Raw genomic sequence first — 18,398 nt, 5'->3', positions numbered from 1 at the left:
TTACCGTAGTTGTTTTTTATTTTATTTTATTGTTTAAAGTATTACAAATAGTAGTACATATATCTCCTTTTTTCCCCCATTGACCTTCCCCCAGCCACCCCTACACCCTGGCACATGCCCTCAACCCACACCCCTAGTGTCTTGTGTCCATTAGTTGTGCTTATATGCATGCATACAAGTGCTTCGGTTGATCTCTTTCCCCCCTCCCCAACACTCCCCAGCCTTCCCGCTGTAATTTGACAGTCTGTTGGATGCTTTACTGCCTCTGTATCTATCTTTTTGTTCATCAGGTTATAATGTTCTTTATTTTCCATAAATGAGTGAGATCATGTGGTATTTTTCTTTCATTGACTGGCTTATTTCACTTAGCATAATGCTCTCCAGTTCCATCCATGCTGCTGCAAATGGTAAGAATTCCTTCTTTTTTTATAGCAGCATAGTATTCCATTGTGTAGATGTACCATAGTTTTCTAATCCACTCATCTGCTGATGGGCATTTAGGCTGTTTCCAAACCTTAGCTATGGTGAATTGTGCTGCTATGAACATAGGGGTGCATATATCCTTTCTGATTGGTGTTTCTAGTTTCTTGGGGTATATTCCTAGAAGTGGGATCACTGGGTCAAATGGGAGTTCCATTTTTAGTTTTATGAGGAAACTCCATATTGTTCTTCACAGTGGCTGTACAAGTCTGCATTCCCACCAGCAGTGCACAAGGGTTCCATTATCTCCGCATCCTCGCCAGCACTTGTCCTTGGTTGATTTGTTGATGATAGCCATTCTGACAGGTGTGAGATGGTACCGCATTGTCGTTTTGATTTTCATCTCTCGGATAATTACTGACTTTGAGCATGTTTTCATATATCTCTTGGCCTTCCTTCTGTCTTCTTTCAAAAAGTATCTATTTAGGTCCGTTGCCCATTTTTTTATTGGATCGTTTATCTTCCTTTTGTTATAGTGTATGAGTTCCCAGTAAATGTTGGAGATTAAACCTTTATCAGTGATAACATTGACAAATATGTTCTCCCATATATTGGGCTTTCTTATTGTTTTGTTGATGGTTTATTTTGCTGTGCAAAAGCTTTTTATTTTGATGTAGTCCCATTTTTTTATTTTCTCTTTAGTTTCCATTGCCCCAGGAGCGCTATCAGTGAGGAAATTGCTTCGGCATATGTCTGAGATTTTGCTGCTGCCTATGGATTCTTCCAGTATTTTTACGGTTTCCTGTCTTATGTTTAAGTCCTGTATCCATTTTGAGTTTATATTTGTGTATGGTGTAAGTTGGCGGTCTAGTTTCATTTTTTTGCATGTTTCTGTCAAATTTTACCAATACCATTTATTGAAGAGACTGTCTTGACTCCATTGTATGTTCATGCCTCCTTTGTCAAATATTAATTGACCATAGTGGTTTTGGTCGATTTCTGGGTTCTCTATTCTATTCCCTTGGTCGATATGTTTGTTCTTGTGCCAGTACCAGGCTGTTTTGAGAACAGTGGCTTTGTAATACAGCTTGAAATCTGGTATTGAGATCCCACCTACTTTGTTCTTCTTTCTCAGGATTGCTGCAGCTATTCGGGGTCTTTTTTTATTCCAGATGAATTTTTGGAGAGTTCTTTCTAGCTCTGTGAAATATATTGTTGTTATTTTAATGGGGAGTGCATTGAATCTATAGATTGCTTTGGGTAGTATGGATATTTTAATGATGTTGATTCTACCAATCCATGAACATGGTATGTTCTTCCATCTGTTTACATCTTCCTCTATCTCTTTTTTCAGTGTCCTGTAGTTTTCTGCATATAGGTCTTTTACCTCCTTAGTTAAGTTTATTCCTAGGTATCTTAATTTTTTAGGTGCGATGGTAAATGGGATTGCTTTTTTAGTTTCTCTTTCTGTAAGTTCACTATTGGTGTATAGAAATGCCATAGATTTCTTGGCGTTAATTTTATATCCTGCTACATTGCCGAATTCATTTATTAAGTCTAATAATATTTTGATGGAGTCTTTAGGCATTTTTAGGTACAATATCATGTCATCTGTGAATAAGAACAGTTTTACTTCTTATTTTCCAATGTGGATGCCTTTTATTTCTTCTTCTTGTCTAATCGCAATGGCTAATACTTCCAGTACTATGTTGAACAGGAGTGGTGAGAGTGGGCATCACTGTCTTGTTTCTGTTCTTAGGGGGAAATGTTCCGTTTTGTGTTGTCCCAAAGTTCCCTTAGGCTCTTCTTCTGGTTTTAGTTTTTGCCCATTCAGTATGATGTTGGCTGTGGGTTAGTCGTATATGGCTTTTATTATGTTGAGGTATGATCCTTCTAGTCCCACCTGGCTGAGAGTTTTTGTCAAGAAAGGGTGTTGGATTTTGTCAAAAGTATTTTCTGCATCAATTGATATGACTATGTGGTTTTTATCTCTCAATTTGTTTATGTGATGTATCACGTTTATTGATTTGCGGATATTGTACAATCCTTGCATCCCTGGGATAAATCCTACTTGTTTCTGGTGTATGATCTTTCTCATGTACTGATGGATCTGATTTGCTAGAATTTTGTTGAGGATTTTGGCATCTATGTTCATGAGGGATATTGGCCTGTAATTATCTTTCATTGTGTTGTTTTTATCTGGTTTTGGTATTAGGGTGATGCTGGCTTCATAGACTGAACTTGGAAATGTTCCTTCCTCTTGAATTTTTTGGAATAGTCTGAGGATAGGTTTTAGTTCTTCCTTGAATGTTTGGTAAAACACCCCTGTGAATCCGTCTGGCCCCAGGCTTTTGTTTGCTGGAAGCTTTTTGATGACTGCTTTCATTTCTTCCACAGTTATTGGCCTATTGAGATGTTTAGATTCTTCCTGATTGAGTTTTGGAAGGTTGTATTTTTCTAGGAATATGTCCATTTCCTCCAGGTTGTCCAGTTTGTTGGAATAGAGTTGTTCATAGTATTTTTTAACAATCCTTTGTATTTCTGTGGGAGTCTGTTGTTATTTCTCCTCTTTCATTTTTTATTTTGTTTATTTGTGTCCTCTCTCTTTGCTTCTTGCTGAGCCTGGCTAGAGGTTCATCAATCTTGTTTATCCTTTCAAAGAACCTGCTCTTGGTTTTGTTGATCTTATGTATTGTTTTTTGTTTGTTTGTTTGTTTTGGTCTCTATTTCATTTATTTCTGCTCTCATCTTTATTATTTCCTTCCTTCTGCTTAACAGGGCTTTTCTTGTTTCTCTCTTTCTAACTCTTAGAGTTGTAGGGTTAGATAATTTATTATGATTGTTTCTTGTTTTTTGCAGTAGGCTTGTAGAGCTATGAACTTCCCTCTCAAGACTGCTTTTGCTGTGTCCCATATATTTTGTTTTGTTTTCATTGTCGTTTGTTGCCATAATGTTTTTTATTTCTTCTTTGATCTCTCTGGTAACCCAGTCATTGTTTAATAGCATGGTATATAGTCTCCAGGTGTTTGATTTTTTTGGATTGTTTTTATTGTAGTTGATTTCCAGTTTTATGCCATTGTGGTCTGAGAAGATGCTTGATATGATTTCTGTCTTCTTGAATTTGAAGAGACTTTGCCTGTGAACCAATATATGGTCTATCTTTGAAAATGACCCATCTGCCCTTGAGAAAAATATATATTCTGTGGTTTTGGGGTGAAATGTTCTGAAGATGTGAATTAATTCCATCTGCTCTAGTGAGTCATTTAGGATTGATATTTCTTTGCTGAGTTTTTGTTTAGAGGATTTGTCCAGAGGTGATAGTGGGGTATTAAAGTCCCCTACTATGATTGTATTATTGTCAATCTCTCCCTTGATATCCTCCAGAAGTTTTCTTATGTATTGGGGTGCTCCTGTATTGGGTGCGCATATGTTTACCAGAATTCTTTCTTCTTGTTTGATTGCTCTCTTTAGTATTAAGAAGTGGCCTTCCTTATCTCTTTTTATGTCCTTCACTTTGAGATCTAATTTGTCAGATATAAGTATTGCTACTCCAGCTTTTTTTTCCATTTCCATGAAAAACCTTTTCCCATCCCTTTACCAACAGTGTGTGTGCATCTTATTTTCTGAGGTGGATTTCCTGTAGACAGCAGATATATATGGGTCATGTTTTCTTATCCACTCAGTTACACTATGTCTTTTGATTGGGGCATTTAATCCATTTACATTTAAAGTTATTACTGATAGGTACTTGTTTGTCGCCATTTTTATTCTTTACCCCTGTGTTCCTTCTTCACTTTCTATTTCTTCTTTTTACAGCAGATCCTTTAGCATTTCTTGCAGTGCTGGTTTGGTGGTAATAAGCTCCCTTAGTCCTTTTTTGTCTGTGAAGCTCCTGATTTCCCCCTCAATTTTGATTGATTGCCTTGTTGGGTACAGTATTCTTGGATTAAGACCCTTCTTTTCATGACTTTGTATATTTCATTCCTTTCCCTTCTGGCCTGTTGTGTTTTTGTTGAGAAATCAGTCATTACTCTAATAGGGGATCCTTTGTAGGTAACTTTTTGTCTCTCTCTGGCTGCTTTTAAGATTCTTACTTTGTCGTTGGTGTTTGCCAATTTAATTATAATGTGCCTTGGCATCAGTCTTTTGTGGTTCGTTTTGTTTAGGACTCTGTGAGCTTCTTGGATTTGGGTGAGTTTTTTCTTCCCTATATCAGGGAAGTTTTCTGTCATTATTTCTTCAAACAGGTTTTCTATTCCTTGCTTAGTTTTCTCTCCTTCTGACACCCCTATTATGTGGATGTTGTTTCATTTCATGTTGTCCCAAAGTTCCCTTAGGCTCTCCTCCTGTTTTTTAAGTTTTTTTTCTAGAAGCTGCTCTGCTTGGGTATTTTTTCCTACCTTATCTTCTAGCTCACTGATGCAGTCCTCTGCTTCTTCTAGTCTACTGTTGATTATTTTTATTGAGTTCTTTATAGCAGTGATGTCATTTTTCATTTCTTCTTGGTTCTTCATTTCCTCGTGGTTCTTACACATATTGTTGAATTTGTCTTCCATTCTTTTCAACCACCTTATGACCATTTCTCTGAATTCTTTCTCTGACAATGCTTGCATCCATTTCGTTTACTTCCTTTTCTGGTGATTTCTCCTTTTCTTTCATATGCGGGCTGTTTCTTTGTCTCCCCATGATCTCTCTTCTCTGGATGTTTAGTTATGTAGTTCTCTCTGTCCTGTGTTGGTTTAAAGGCACAAAAACAACACAACAAGGCACAACGCACAAGGCACTGAACACAAATGTGTTCATGATACTAATATCCCCAAATAAAGGTGACCACCGGAGAAAAGAGAATTAGGGGATAAGAAAGAAAGAAGAAAAAAAAGGAGTGTCAAAATGAAATTGAGAAAAGGAAAAAAAAAGCAGGAGAGACAAGAAAGGGAATAAAAAAGAAGAGGGGAAAAACTATTTATATGGGGAGAAAACTCCAATAGAACAGGCAGTAATCCCAACAAATGCAAGTAACAAATACCTAGAGATGAATGCAAACTATGAACAACAACTAATATCCAGTGAGGTAAGGAAAATCAGAAACAAAAAACAACAACAAAAAAAAAAAGGAAAAGCTAAACAATCTCACAAACAAGCATAAAAAATCCAATATAATCAACAATCAAGCAAACAACAACAAAAGGAGAGAAAATAACTTTTGATAGTGAAGCAAGATAAGAGAGGGGTGTGTATGGACTTAGAGCAGAGGATTGAAAATTAGATATTTAAGTAGGATGAATTTTTAACAGGGGGTAAAAAGAAGGAATAGGGGAAATCTAAAGTAGGAATAGTGAAAGAGAAACAGGACAACAAAAGGGGAAAATTGAGGAAGAGAGTGTTGGCATAAAGGTAAAGTTGAGATAGAGTAAAATGATGCTAAAGGAAAGATGAAAATAGAATGTAGAACACTAATCCCAAAATAAAATAAAGAGAAAATAAAATGACACTTTTAAAAAAAGGTAAAATAGTAGTAATAATACTGATTAAAAATAAAAATGTAGCCGAAACCGGTTTGGCTCAGTGGATAGAGCATCAGCCTGTGGACTGAAAGGTCCCAGGTTCGATTCCGGTTAAGGGCACATACATTGGTTGCAGGCACATCCCCAGTGAGAGGTGTGCAGGAGGCAGCTGATCGATGTTTCTGTCTCATTGATGTTTCTAGTTCTCTATCCCTCTCCCTTCCTCTCTGTAAAAAATCAATAAAATATATAAAAAAATAAAATGTAATAATTAAAAAGGTAAAATCAAGTGAGGAAAAAAGAAAAAAATTAGTTTCTTAGTAAAAGATGAAAAAAAAAGTGCAGGTCATTCACTTCCTCTACTGTTCTGTTTGGCACGCCTGTTTCCTAGTCAGGACAGTGTTGAAGTTCCCTGCGTTCCATTGCTCCTCAGTGTTTCAAGCCACAGTCCTGATTTTCAAGTAGGCAGTACTTCTTTGTTTCTTATATTCCTTTATTTGTGTTTATACAAGATTCAATTTGTGATTCAATCCCTGGGTGGTAGTGTTTCTGGATTGACCTCTAGGTCTATAAGTCCTCTCTAGCTAGTGCTTAGATTTTGTTTTCCCTGTCACACTTAATACTGGTTTGGGGGAATGGACTGCCCCAGAGCTGGTTCTCTGATGGTTATTCCCGCTTTGATCCCCAGGTTCCAGAAAAACAACTTTCCCCTGCAGTCTCTTAGAGTGTCCCCAATTGGGTGATTCTATGTCCTGGGGTTAGTAATCAAAAGCAAGGATTTAAAGAGAAAAAAAAAAAGAAAGAAAACAAATCAGAATAAGTGTGCGAACTCGCGACTTTTACCCTCTGGAGCTGCACGCAAGTCTGTGCAATCTTTCTTTCCCCCTGGCTCTAAGCAGCCGGCACACTGTTAAAATTTTTAGGCTGCCGTTTTGCGCCCAGTTCAGCTATGGGTTGTTTAGAGTTCCCTTCTGTTAGCAGCACTGTGGATCCCTTTCCACATTCGCAGATCATGCTAGCCCCAAGGGCTGCGGATTTTTTGGGGCGCAGACTTCCCTGGATCCTCTAGCTCCCATTGTGCACTTTTTCTCTCTCCTGCCTGGATCACAGACCTCTCCTTTTCCTAGGCGAAATCTGACCTTTCCATGAGAAGGTGCAGAGCTCCTCTGAGTCCGCGTATTCGCGCTGTTTAGGGTCTGGTGTTCCTGGGTTTGCAGCTGTTCCCTGGGTGTTGTTGTTGTAGATTCCCGGGATTTTCAGACTTCCGATAACAGCCACTCTCCCCTCCAAGATGGCGCGGTCTCCATGTCAGAGCCTGTTGCTCCAGGAGGGATTTCTGCAGCAGTGGAGGCTGCCAGGTCAGGGGAACCCCTTCTGGCAATTCCCAACAGTTCCTTGGAGTATAGCTGTCCCTCAACTCACAAATAAACACTCCCTGTGTGACCACACACTCTCCTTTCATTCTCTCACTCATGCACTATCTTGCAGTCTGCCTTCCTGTGGACAGCCATCTTCCCCTTCTGTTACTGTAGTTGTTAATTTTACTGCCCATGTTTATTTTTATTTACCAATATTTTATGAAATTCTTATTTTCTGCATGTATCCATTTTTATTAAAATATATTTTTAAATTTAAGGATAGCTGGTATACAATCTTACAATGATTGTGTTAATTTCAGGTGTACAGCATAGTGACTTGACATTTTTATACCTTACAATGTGATCACCCAACTAATCTTTGCTCACCATTTCTTCTTGTATTCTGCTACTTTATTTTTTGTTTCATTTTCCTCCTTTCAGAATTCTTTTTTTTTTTTTTAGTAACTAATTCATTGAGACTCTATGAGTAAAATCTCAGTCTTAGAATATATAAAAATATATTTATTTTACCCTCACTTTTACAGTTTGTTTAGTTAAATATAGAATTCTAGGTTGGAAAATACTTCCTTTAAAAAAATTGAAGTCATTATTCTATTGTCTAAGGCATCTATTATTGCTGATAAGAAATCTTCCAGTCTAATTATATTTCATTTGAAAAAAATATGTAGTTTCTTTCTGACAGTTTCTAAGATATTTACTATCTTTGATTCTTTGCACTTTACCATAATATGTCTGGGTATAGATTTATTTAATATTTCTGCTCAGGATTCACTGTGACCCTTCAATTTAATGATTCATATGTATCTTATGATTTTTAATTTTGAAAAAGTACCTCTCAAAATATTGCTTCTTACTGATTATCCATATTCTATCCTCCTGGAAATTTTATTTGATATAAATTGGACCTTCTCACCCTATGCACCAGGTCTCTCACCTTCTCTCTTATCTTCCCAATATCTTGTATGATTTCCTCTGTATCTGTCTTCCAAATGCATCAATTATCTTTTCATCTGCATTTACTTACTCTTCAACCCATCCTATATAATAAAAGCCTAATATGCCAAGTCTCCAGTTGGCTGTTCAACCAATCAAAGCATAATATGCTAATGATATGCTAAGGCCACTCAACTGCTCACTATGACGTGCACCGCCCACCAGGGGGGAGAATTTCGACAGGTTGACCAGTTGCTGTGACGTGCACTGACCACCAGGGGGAAGATGCTCCGACCAGTAGGTTAGCTTGATGCTGGAATCCAGGCAATTGGGACTGAGTGAGATGGGCTGGACATGCCCTGGAGCCCTCCCGCAGTCTCTCCCTGGCTGGCCAACCTCCCGCATCCCTCCCTGGCTCTTATGGTGCACTGGTGGGGTCCCTCAGCCTGGCCTGCACTCTCTTGTAATCTGGGACCCCTCAGAGGATGTTGGAGAGGCAGTTTCAGCCCAATTCCCCAGGCCAGGCCGAGGGACCCCACTGGTGCATGAATTCATGCATCGGGCCTCTAGTTATATATATAGTTGTCTTGGGATTCCAATATGCCAGTTCTTTTTCATACTGATCTATTCCTGACTTATGATTTCTATTTATTTAACATTTTAAACAGATTTATTTAAAGTCCCTTTCTGATTAATCTAGTATTTCCAGTTTTTGAGGTGTAAATTTTTCCACATATTACATCTAATCACATTGTCTCAAAGTAGTTCATTTCCTTGGGAAGTCTGTAATTTTTAAACTATGAATTCATTTTCTATAGATGTTTTCCAAGGGAATCCCAAATGCTATCCTATATAATAAGAGCCTAATATGCTAAGTGTCCGACAGTTCGACCAGTCATTGTGACCTGTACTGATCACCAGGGGGCAGACGCTTCGACTGGTAGGTTAGCTTGCTGTTGGGGTCTGACCCATTGGGACTTGGTGAGATGGGTTGGATACGCCCTGGAGCCCTCCTGCGGGGTCCCTCCCCAATCCTGATCATGCACCGGTGGAGTCCCTTGGCCTGGCCTGCACCCTCTTGCAATCCGGGACCCCTCGAGGGATGTCGGAGAGCCAGTTTCAGCCCAATCCCCGCAGGCCAGGCTGAGGGAACCCACCGGTGCATGAAATCCGTGCACTGGGCCTCTAGTAGGTTATAAAAAGCCTCTCTTTAAGACAGTTTCACACTCACCTTTGTCAAGACCTTAGGGGTTTCATTGATTTTGGATCCGATATTAGTGGTAATTCTTTAGCACACTTTCTTCGCCATTTCAGTCATCTGAACTATGAGCATACTTCCATACTGCAGAGTCCTGAGATTCCAAATTTTTCCCACCCATTGTCCAGGGGATACAGGTAGCTTTTTAATACTTTCACACATTAAAGGGCATAATTTCATTGGTCATCCACAACCTTCCAACTTTATTTTAGTTCCACTTCCCATAAATGGACTGGACTTTCCTTTCCGTGTTGTTACTATACTTCAATCTATAATCGTTTAGGCCTTTATCTAGTTTTGAAATGCCCATTAGCAGTTTTAGTTTTTGTTCCTACTCACTACTAATTTTAAATTCCTTTGTTTCTGGCACATAGGTGTTTTTCATTATTGTTTGAAGCTTGGTTACATATTTATATTATTATGATTTCCCTTTATTTTCTATGTTCATTGTGGGTTACAGACTTCAGATACATTTATTGATTCTTTTTGTATTGTTGACATCATTACAGATGTCCCCTACTTGCCCCCCACCTTCACCCATCTCCACCCAACCCTCACCCTTCCATCTCTAGCCATCACCACACTGTTGTATGTGTTCATTGGCTATGCATATCTTTTGTGCATTCTCAATCTGCCAGAAGGACTAGAGGTCAATCCCAAAATAAGAATGATTCAAAAAGCAAGAAGGACATAAAATGACAAAAAGTCTAGTCCAGAGAGATGGCCCCATATAAAATCTGATTTAAAATAAATCACTCTAAGGATATCTTTCCAGAACTAAATTACTTCAGAAATGAACCCAAAATTCAAAACAGTCAACCCAATAGCTAAGAAAGAAACTATAACAATATTTTAAGCTTTACCTGTATTTATTGTAAAATTAAAATTTCTACTTATTCTTCTGATAACTAAAAATAGTACATTTGGAGGGATATGCTACTAAAGAAGCAAATTGATAAGTATACGTTTGTTTATATTTACTTTCACTTTGGTGATACCACAATATTGTTCTAAATTGGGACCAGTATTTTTGACAAGGACCTATGCTAGCATAAATGAAAACCAGCAACAAAAGTAACTAGCTATAAATATTTTTAGAATACTTATATTATGTTAGTGGCAGGCATGACACAAAAATGCAGAATTAAACAGTGACCTTTATATAATAGTGTGCCATAAATATTTCATTAATACTACTACTAATAATAAAGCAACGTACATTGGAAGATGCGTGGCGTGTCTGGTATATTTTCTCTTGTTTGTGGAGAAGTTTCTGGCTGAGGTATAGGAACTCTACAAAAGATGAAATGAGAATAACCAATAGTTACAAAGAGACTTAAATAAAAAAAAATTAATTGGTGCCATTCAGAATTTTTTCTAATTCAATAAATTTAGAAAATATGTAGGTTTATTTTCTTAAAATGATGCATTAAAAATGTAAGGAAAAAGCCGAAACCGGTTTGGCTCAGTGGATAGAGCATCGGCCTGCGGACTCAAGGATCACAGGTTCGATTCCGGTCAAGGGCATGTACCTTGGTTGCGGGCACATCCCCAGTAGGGGGTGTGCAAGAGGCAGCTGATCGATGTTTCTCTCTCATCGATGTTTCTAACTCTCTATCCCTCTCTCTTCCTCTCTGTAAAAAAATCAATAAAATATATTTTTTAAAAAATGTAAGGAAAAATACATTCAAATGTTGAACAAAGATCCATATACTGTATAATAATTCAAATACTGCAATAGGCCGAAACCGGTTTGGCTCAGTGGATAGCGTCGGCCTGCGGACTCAAGGGTCCCAGATTCCGGTCAAGGGCATGTACCTTGGTTGCGGGCACATCCCCAGTTGGGGGTGTGCAAGAGGCAGCTGATCGGTTTCTAACTCTTATCCCTCTCTCTTCCTCTCTGTAAAAAATCAATAAAATATATTAAAAAAACAAATAGAAAATTGAAATATTCTTTTAAGGATTATTCCAGAAAATGAAGTATTCAGTTTTATTAAATATCAACTAAAGATAGATATATATTTCATATGATAGGAATTTAAAAATTAGTTCTATGGCCTATTTTCATGTTTGCTTTGTTCAAATATTCTAGAAAACTATATGGCCTAACTCTCCAATATTTATGCTTTTCTTTCTGCCCCTTTTCCTTTGCTTGATTAACTTTTATCCTTCAAATTTACCTCAGGCATTATCCTATATAATAAAAGCCTCATATGCTAAGTGTTCAGTCATCTGGTGACTGGTCGACTGTTCAACCAATCAAAGCATAATATGCTAATGATATGCTAAAACTGCTCAACCGCTCGCTATGACATGCACTGACCACTAGGGGATAGACAGTCAACTGGTGGACCAGTTGCTATGATCTACACTGACCACCAGGGGGAAGATGCTCCAACTGGTAGGTTAGCTTGCTGCTGGGGTCCAGCTGATCAGGACTGAGAGAGATGGGCTGTACGTGCCCTGGAGCCCTCCCACAGTCCCTCCCCAGCCCCGATCGTGCACTGGTGGGGTCCCTTGGCCTGGCCTTTGCCCTCTCAGAGTCCAGGACCCCTCAGGGGATGTCAGAGAGCCGGTTTCAACCAGATCCCGCAGGCCACTCCCCTCGGGAGGTAGCCAGATGCAGGGCTCACAGCTGGCGAGTGCTGCTGTGGTGATGCGAGCCTCTCCCAATCAGGACTGATTGGGCGCAAGCCCGCAGCAGGTGCAGTGGGGCTGGGATGAGCAGGAGCGGCAGATAGGAGCTGCAGGCAGTGTTGGACTGTGGGTTTCAGCCCAATCCCCACAGGCCACCCTGAGGGACCCCACCGGTGCACAAATTCGTGCACTGGGCCTCTAGTTTCCTATAAGAAGCTATGCTTGATCTCTAGTCAAGGCTCACTGCTCCTTGTGTATGCTCTCATAGCACCATGAAAAATCTTCTATTATAGCATTTATCACACTATATTAAAATTAGTTTATATGTCTGTCTCTTCCATCTGATTCTCTTATAAGTTCTGCTAGAAGTATTACAAAAGTATAAACTTCACTTTATCTATTTTTGTATCTCCACATATTATCTGCTCACTGTTTACTGAACTGAAATGAAATGAATGGAGTAAAGGGGAAGCATTTTATTTTGCAGATGAGGCGAAGCCTGCTTTTATAAGGAAATATTTCCACCTTATGGGTTTTTAGCATATTTCTGTGATCAAATTTTTCTATTGTATTTCCAAAACCAAAAGCATGAAAATCAGAATTGTCATGTTGTAGAATGCCACATAATCAACTAAAGATTGATATATATTTCATATGATAGGAATTTAAAAATTAGTTCTATGGCCTCTTTTATAATGTCTAGTTATTAATGATCTAAAAGGAAGTCATTTTCATGAAAGAAGAATGCATCTATTTAAAACTCTAGCACATAAAAACATTTTATAGTTGTAATTTTTCAATTTTTGTAAGATGGTGTTTCCAAAAATTAGAAAACTGAAAACATCAATTCAGAGAGAAATGTAAATAAATAAAAATAGTTAAACTACACATATTTTGAAATCCATAATAGCATGTATATACTTTTTTTTTCTTTTTTTTTAAAATTTCTTTATTGATTAAGGTGTCACATATTTGTCCTCATCCCCCCATTCCCATCCCCCCCATCCCCACGCATGCCCCAACCCCCTGTTGAACTTAACCGTTGGATAGGCTCATATGCATGCATACAAGTCCTTTGGTTGAACTCTCCCCCTCCCCCCACCCTCCCCTATCCTCCCTCTGAGGCCCGATAGTCCGATCGATGCCTCCTTGCTTCTGGTTCTGTTCTTGTTCCTCAGTCTATGTTGTTCATCATTTCCCCTAGATGAGCGAGATCATATGTCACTAGATATATACTTATGAGAACTGAATGTGAGACGAGCAATAATAGTTATGCTGACAGGCAAATGAATCAGTCTGTAGTGAGTTTCTTTCTGGACCAACAGTTCTTTTGAGACCAAATTTCAATGTCCACCAGTTCCTTATGTGTACATGTCAGCGCTGACCCCTCAGCTCTGGATGGTGGACAAATGGTGGTAACGGAGGTCCGACTCCCTCTGGTTTGGTCTCGGCCGGACCCAGGGGCACGGCTTCACCTGGACTAAGGGGCATGTGGCCTCACCCGGATCTAGGGACACATGGTCTCACCCGGACCCAGGGACGCTTGGCCTCTCCCAGACCCAGGGGCACGTGGCCTCACCCGGGCCTCGGTGCACGAGGCCTCACCTGGATCCAGGGACACATGGTCTCACCCGGACCCAGGGATGCTTGGCCTCTCCCAGACCCAGGGCCACTTGGGCTCACCCGGGCCTAGGTGCACGAGGCCTCATCCGGATCCAGGGACGCATGGTCTCACCCGGACCCAGGGACGCTTGGCCTCTCCCAGACCCAGGGGCACGTGGCCTCACCCGGGCCTAGGTGTACGAGGCCTCACCCGGATCCAGGGACACATGGTCTCACCCGGACCCAGGGACGCTTGGCCTCTCCCAGACCCATGGGCACGTGGCCTCACCCGGGCCTAGGTGCACGAGGCCTCACCCAGATCCAGGGACTCATGGTCTCACCCGGACCCAGGGACGCTTGGCCTCTCCCAGACCCAGGGGCACGTGGCCTCACCCGGGCCTAGGTGCAGGAGGCCTCACCCGGATCCAGTGACACATGGCCTCACCTGGACCCAGGGGCACATGGCCTCTCCCAGACCCAGGGGCGCGTGGCCTCACCCGGACCTAGGTGCTCGAGGCCTTACCCGGATCCGGGGACACATGGTCTCACCCGGACCCAGGGGCGCGTGGCCTCTCCCAAACCCAGGGACGCATGGCCTCACCCGGACCCGGGACCCAGCCTCACCCGGATCCAGGGGCACATGGCCTCACCCGGACCCGGGATCTAGCTTCACCTAGACCCAGGGGCACGTGGCCTCACCCGGACCCAGGGGCGCGTTACCTCTCTCAGACCCCTGGTCGCGTGGTCTCACCCGGATCCAGGGGCGCACGGCCTCACCCGGATTCGGGACCCAGCCTTACCCGGATCCTGGAGCCCACGGCCTCACCCAGACCCAGGGTTCAGATTCACCCGGACCCAGGGGCACATGGCCTCACCCGAACCCGGAATCCAGCTTCACCTGGACCCAGGGGCGTGAGGCCTCACCTAGACCCAGAGGCGTGTGACCACACCTGAGCCCAGAGGCTCACAGCCTCGCCTGGACTCGGGTCTCAGCGGGGTTTCGTCTTCTTGATCCCAATTCCTGTTGGTCAATTCCCTCTCAGCAATTCCTTCGGTCATTTTCTCAGAGCTCCAGGGCGGCTTCCCCAGAACTCGTTGGGCGGCGGGCTCGGCGAGGCTCCGGTGTGCCCGGTGCGCGGCGGCGGGCTGGTCCGGTGTCGCTGCATCGGCCCTTGGGTCTGCAGCGGTGGCCGGTCGCCGAGCGTGCGCACCTGGCCGCTTCAGGGCATTGAGATTCTTGAAGGACTCGGAGGTCAGCAAGCACGGAGTCTCCCACCCCATGTCTCCCAGGGGCTCGTCTGTCCGTGCTCGGCAGCGAGTGGAGCCGTCCCCTCAGCCAGAGACCGCCGGGGGAACTGCGCCGAGCACGTTCCAGGCCGCCATTGTGTCGCCTGAGCCATAGTTCTTAAAGTGTGGACTTTGGGTCACCGGCATCAGCATCATCCCGCGTACCCCTCTCTTTTATTCTAGTTGTAGAGCATCTGCTCAGCCAGCCCCCCGGTGGTTCTGGCTGGTGTCTGCTCTGCTCTCCCGTCGTAGTCTCAATATTGTTGTGGTAGGCAACGATCAGGCTGCCGCCCTATGTCTCCATCTTGGTCCTCCTTTGTACAGTTAAGTCTTGATTGTTGTTGGTGTCACTGGGAGGAATTGTCCTCCAGGCCAATTGGCCGTGAGGACCCTCTTTGTCTATATAGGAAGAGTTGCTGTGCAGGAGACATGTTTATGGGCTGGGTCTTGATGCAGCAATGCCTTGGCGCTCACTGAGTCTGCCTCTAGAATGCCTCCCTTATGCGAGTGGTTGAAATCTGGTGTCATCTCACACCAACCACTAGATGCCCTCGTTTCTGGGTCTCCAATGTAGTGTGGGTCAGCCACTACCTGAGGCACTCAGCAGGAAAAAGCTTCTGCTCAGCTTGGCTGGGGCGGAGCTACAGGGTGGAGCCTACAACCTTGGCTTCCTGTCAGCCCCGCCCTAAGAGGCTCCTGCCTCTGTGTCCCTCTGTATTCCTTGCAAACACCTCTGAGAGAAACGCGCCCTGGAGTTTCGCCCACTGCCAAACAGTCCAGTCCCTCCCCTAATGAATCTGGACTCCCAGATTCTCGCCTGGAACTGGGTTTCAGTGTAGTTGGAACTGGGTCTCAGCACAGTCTGGCGCCCCTGTCTCCTTCCCAGCAGGGCCACCCAGTGGCGCAGGCAAAAGTCCGTCCTCTGCAGGCCTTCCCGTGCGCGCGTCTGGAGCCGCCGCTCCTCTGTGCCTCCGCCACCACAGCCCAAATTCATTCCCCCAGCGTGCGCCTGGCTTCCCAGGGTTTCGCCCGGAACTGGGGTTCAGTGCAGTCGGAACTGGGGTTCAGCACGGTCCTGAGGTTATGTCTCCTTCCCGCTAGGGCAGTTCAGTTGCACAGGCAACAGTCCGTCCTTTGCGCCCCTTCCCGTGCGCGCCTCTGGAGCTCTGCCTTCCACCGCTCCTCTGTGCCTGCGCCCCACAGCCCAGATTCATTCCCCCAGCCTGCGCCTGGCTTCCCAGGGTTTCGCCCGGAACTGGCGCTCAGTGCAGTCGGTGCCGGCGCTCAGCGCAATCCGGAGCCTTTATCTCCTTCCTGCCAGTGAACGCCTGCCAGGCCTTCAGCCGCCCCTTCCTCTCAGGCTCCATCCTCCCCGCAGGCGCGCGTGCTCCTGTCTCCGCCCGTTTCTCCATACCTCAGGCTTTTACGGCTCCCCCGATTGTCCCCGTGGCCTTCTCCTTCCCCCCAGCTGTGGGCATTTCAGTCCGCCAGCTCTCCTGTGGTTCTGGATGATGTCCGTTCTGACCTCTAGTTGTGCCTTTGAAATTGTTGTGCCTGGCTGCAGGTTAGGTGTTTAACCTATGCCGCCATCTTGGTTTCTCCGCATGTATATACTTTTTAATACATGTGATTAAAAATAATATATTCATCTGAAATAAATTGGAAGAAATAGTTCCCAATCTGAAACAGCACAATGATAGTGTACAGAATTTTACAAAGTGGCTTAGGAGATTTTTACTGGAATATGTAGTCATTTGTTTGTATGACTTAAATGTCTTAAAGATGCTAAATGACAGAATGGAGTATAAAATGTCTATGGGAATCAACTGAGGAAATTGTAGAAAGAGAGATAAACATGAAAAGATAAATATTGAAGGATAACTGAGCACAGATAAGAAGGAAAAAGAAGAGAAGATAAAGACACATATGATGAGTAGTGGCAAAATATAAAAATTATGTCAAAAGCTCTAAGTTTTACTCTAATCTTGCTCTTTCACTAACATATTGACCTTAGATAAAAGTCATATAGATTCTATTACATATCATTCCCTAATTTATATAACAAGATTATAATTAACCTATACTAATAATAGAGGAATATGCAAATTGGCTGGGATGCTGTCACATAATGACCAATCAGGATGGGGGCGGGGCCGTGGAGGAGAGCTTTCAACACACCTGCGCCGGTGGTCTGAAGGGTGTGGAGAGAAAGGGAGAGCAGATAGCCAATTAGGGGGATCAGGCCAGGAGGGGAGTGCAGATAGGCAGTTAGGGGGATCAGGCCAGGAGGGAAGAGCAGATAGGCAGTTAGGGCGATCAGGCCAGGAGGGGAGAGCAGATATGCAGTTGGGGGATCAGGGCGGTAGCAGAGAGCAGATAGGAAGTTAGGGGGATCAGGCTGGCAGGGGGTAGCAGTTAGGCAGTAAGGGCAATCAGGCCAGGAGGGGAGAGCAGTTAGGGGGATCAGGCTGGCAGAGGCGAGCAGTTAGGACCATCAGGCAGGCAGGCAGGTGAGTGGTTAGGAGCCAGTGGTTCCGGATTGTGATAGGGATTCCATATTGGAAAGGGTGCAGGCGGGGCTGAGAAACTGCCCCCCCACATGAACGAATTTCATGCACCAGGCCTCTAGTATTATTATAGTCTTATAAAGTATCTTTCAAGCAAAGAAATTAAAAGTACTTAATATACATACATGCATGCTTAATTACCATTTTTATCCTTTCTGAATCTTAGATTCCTCATCTACAAAATTGAGATAATTATCTTGTGCCTCCCTCACAGGGATATTGAGCATCAGATGAGGTAATGGAAGTAATCTTATCAGTAGGATGAAATGAAGAAGTTTTAATGTCCCATTTATTATATTTATTTCTCAGTGCTAACTTTTTGAATGAGTTGATGGATTTTTACACATTTTATCTAAAAGAGAGTACCATGATTTACTACCATCCTATATAATAAAAGGGTAATATACAAATTCACCCTAATGGCAGAACAACCAGGAATGACCGGTTGCTATGACATGTACTGACCATCACGGGGCAGATGCTTAATGCAGGAGCTGCCCCCTGGTGGTCAGTGCACTTCCACAGGGGGAGTGCCACTCAGCCAGAAGCTGGCTCATAGCTGGCCAGTGCAGTGGTGGTGGCGGGAGCCTCTCCTGCCTCCGTGGAAGCGCTAAGGATGTCCGACTAATGGCTTAGGCCCACTCCTGGGCTGCCAGAGGGTGTAGGCTGGGCTGAGGGACCCCCCATGAGTGCACAAATTTTCATTCACTCGGCCTTTAGTTTGGAATAAAATGTTGGTTGATACAAGCTCTTAAATGGTCATATTTACTACTAGAGGCCCGGTGTACAAATTTGTGCATGGGTAGAGTCC

The 18,398-nt window shown here is 43.1% G+C and overlaps 1 protein-coding gene across 1 annotated transcript in view; it reads right to left on the bottom strand.

The window, feature by feature from the left end:
* RADX (RPA1 related single stranded DNA binding protein, X-linked) overlaps positions 1 to 18,398 on the bottom strand; it is a 70,535-nt gene that overhangs the window by 17,219 nt on the left and 34,918 nt on the right. The window contains exon 11 of the mRNA XM_054719228.1: positions 10,714 to 10,787. Coding sequence (XP_054575203.1) covers positions 10,714 to 10,787 — 74 coding nt within the window. The remainder of the gene's footprint in view (positions 1 to 10,713; positions 10,788 to 18,398) is intronic.

The sequence above is a fragment of the Eptesicus fuscus genome, chromosome 1, assembly GCF_027574615.1.
Source record: "Eptesicus fuscus isolate TK198812 chromosome 1, DD_ASM_mEF_20220401, whole genome shotgun sequence".
NCBI classification, from domain to species: domain Eukaryota; kingdom Metazoa; phylum Chordata; class Mammalia; order Chiroptera; family Vespertilionidae; genus Eptesicus; species Eptesicus fuscus.
Note: the sequence above shows the minus strand (reverse complement) of the source record. Positions and strands in the feature narration are given on the sequence as shown.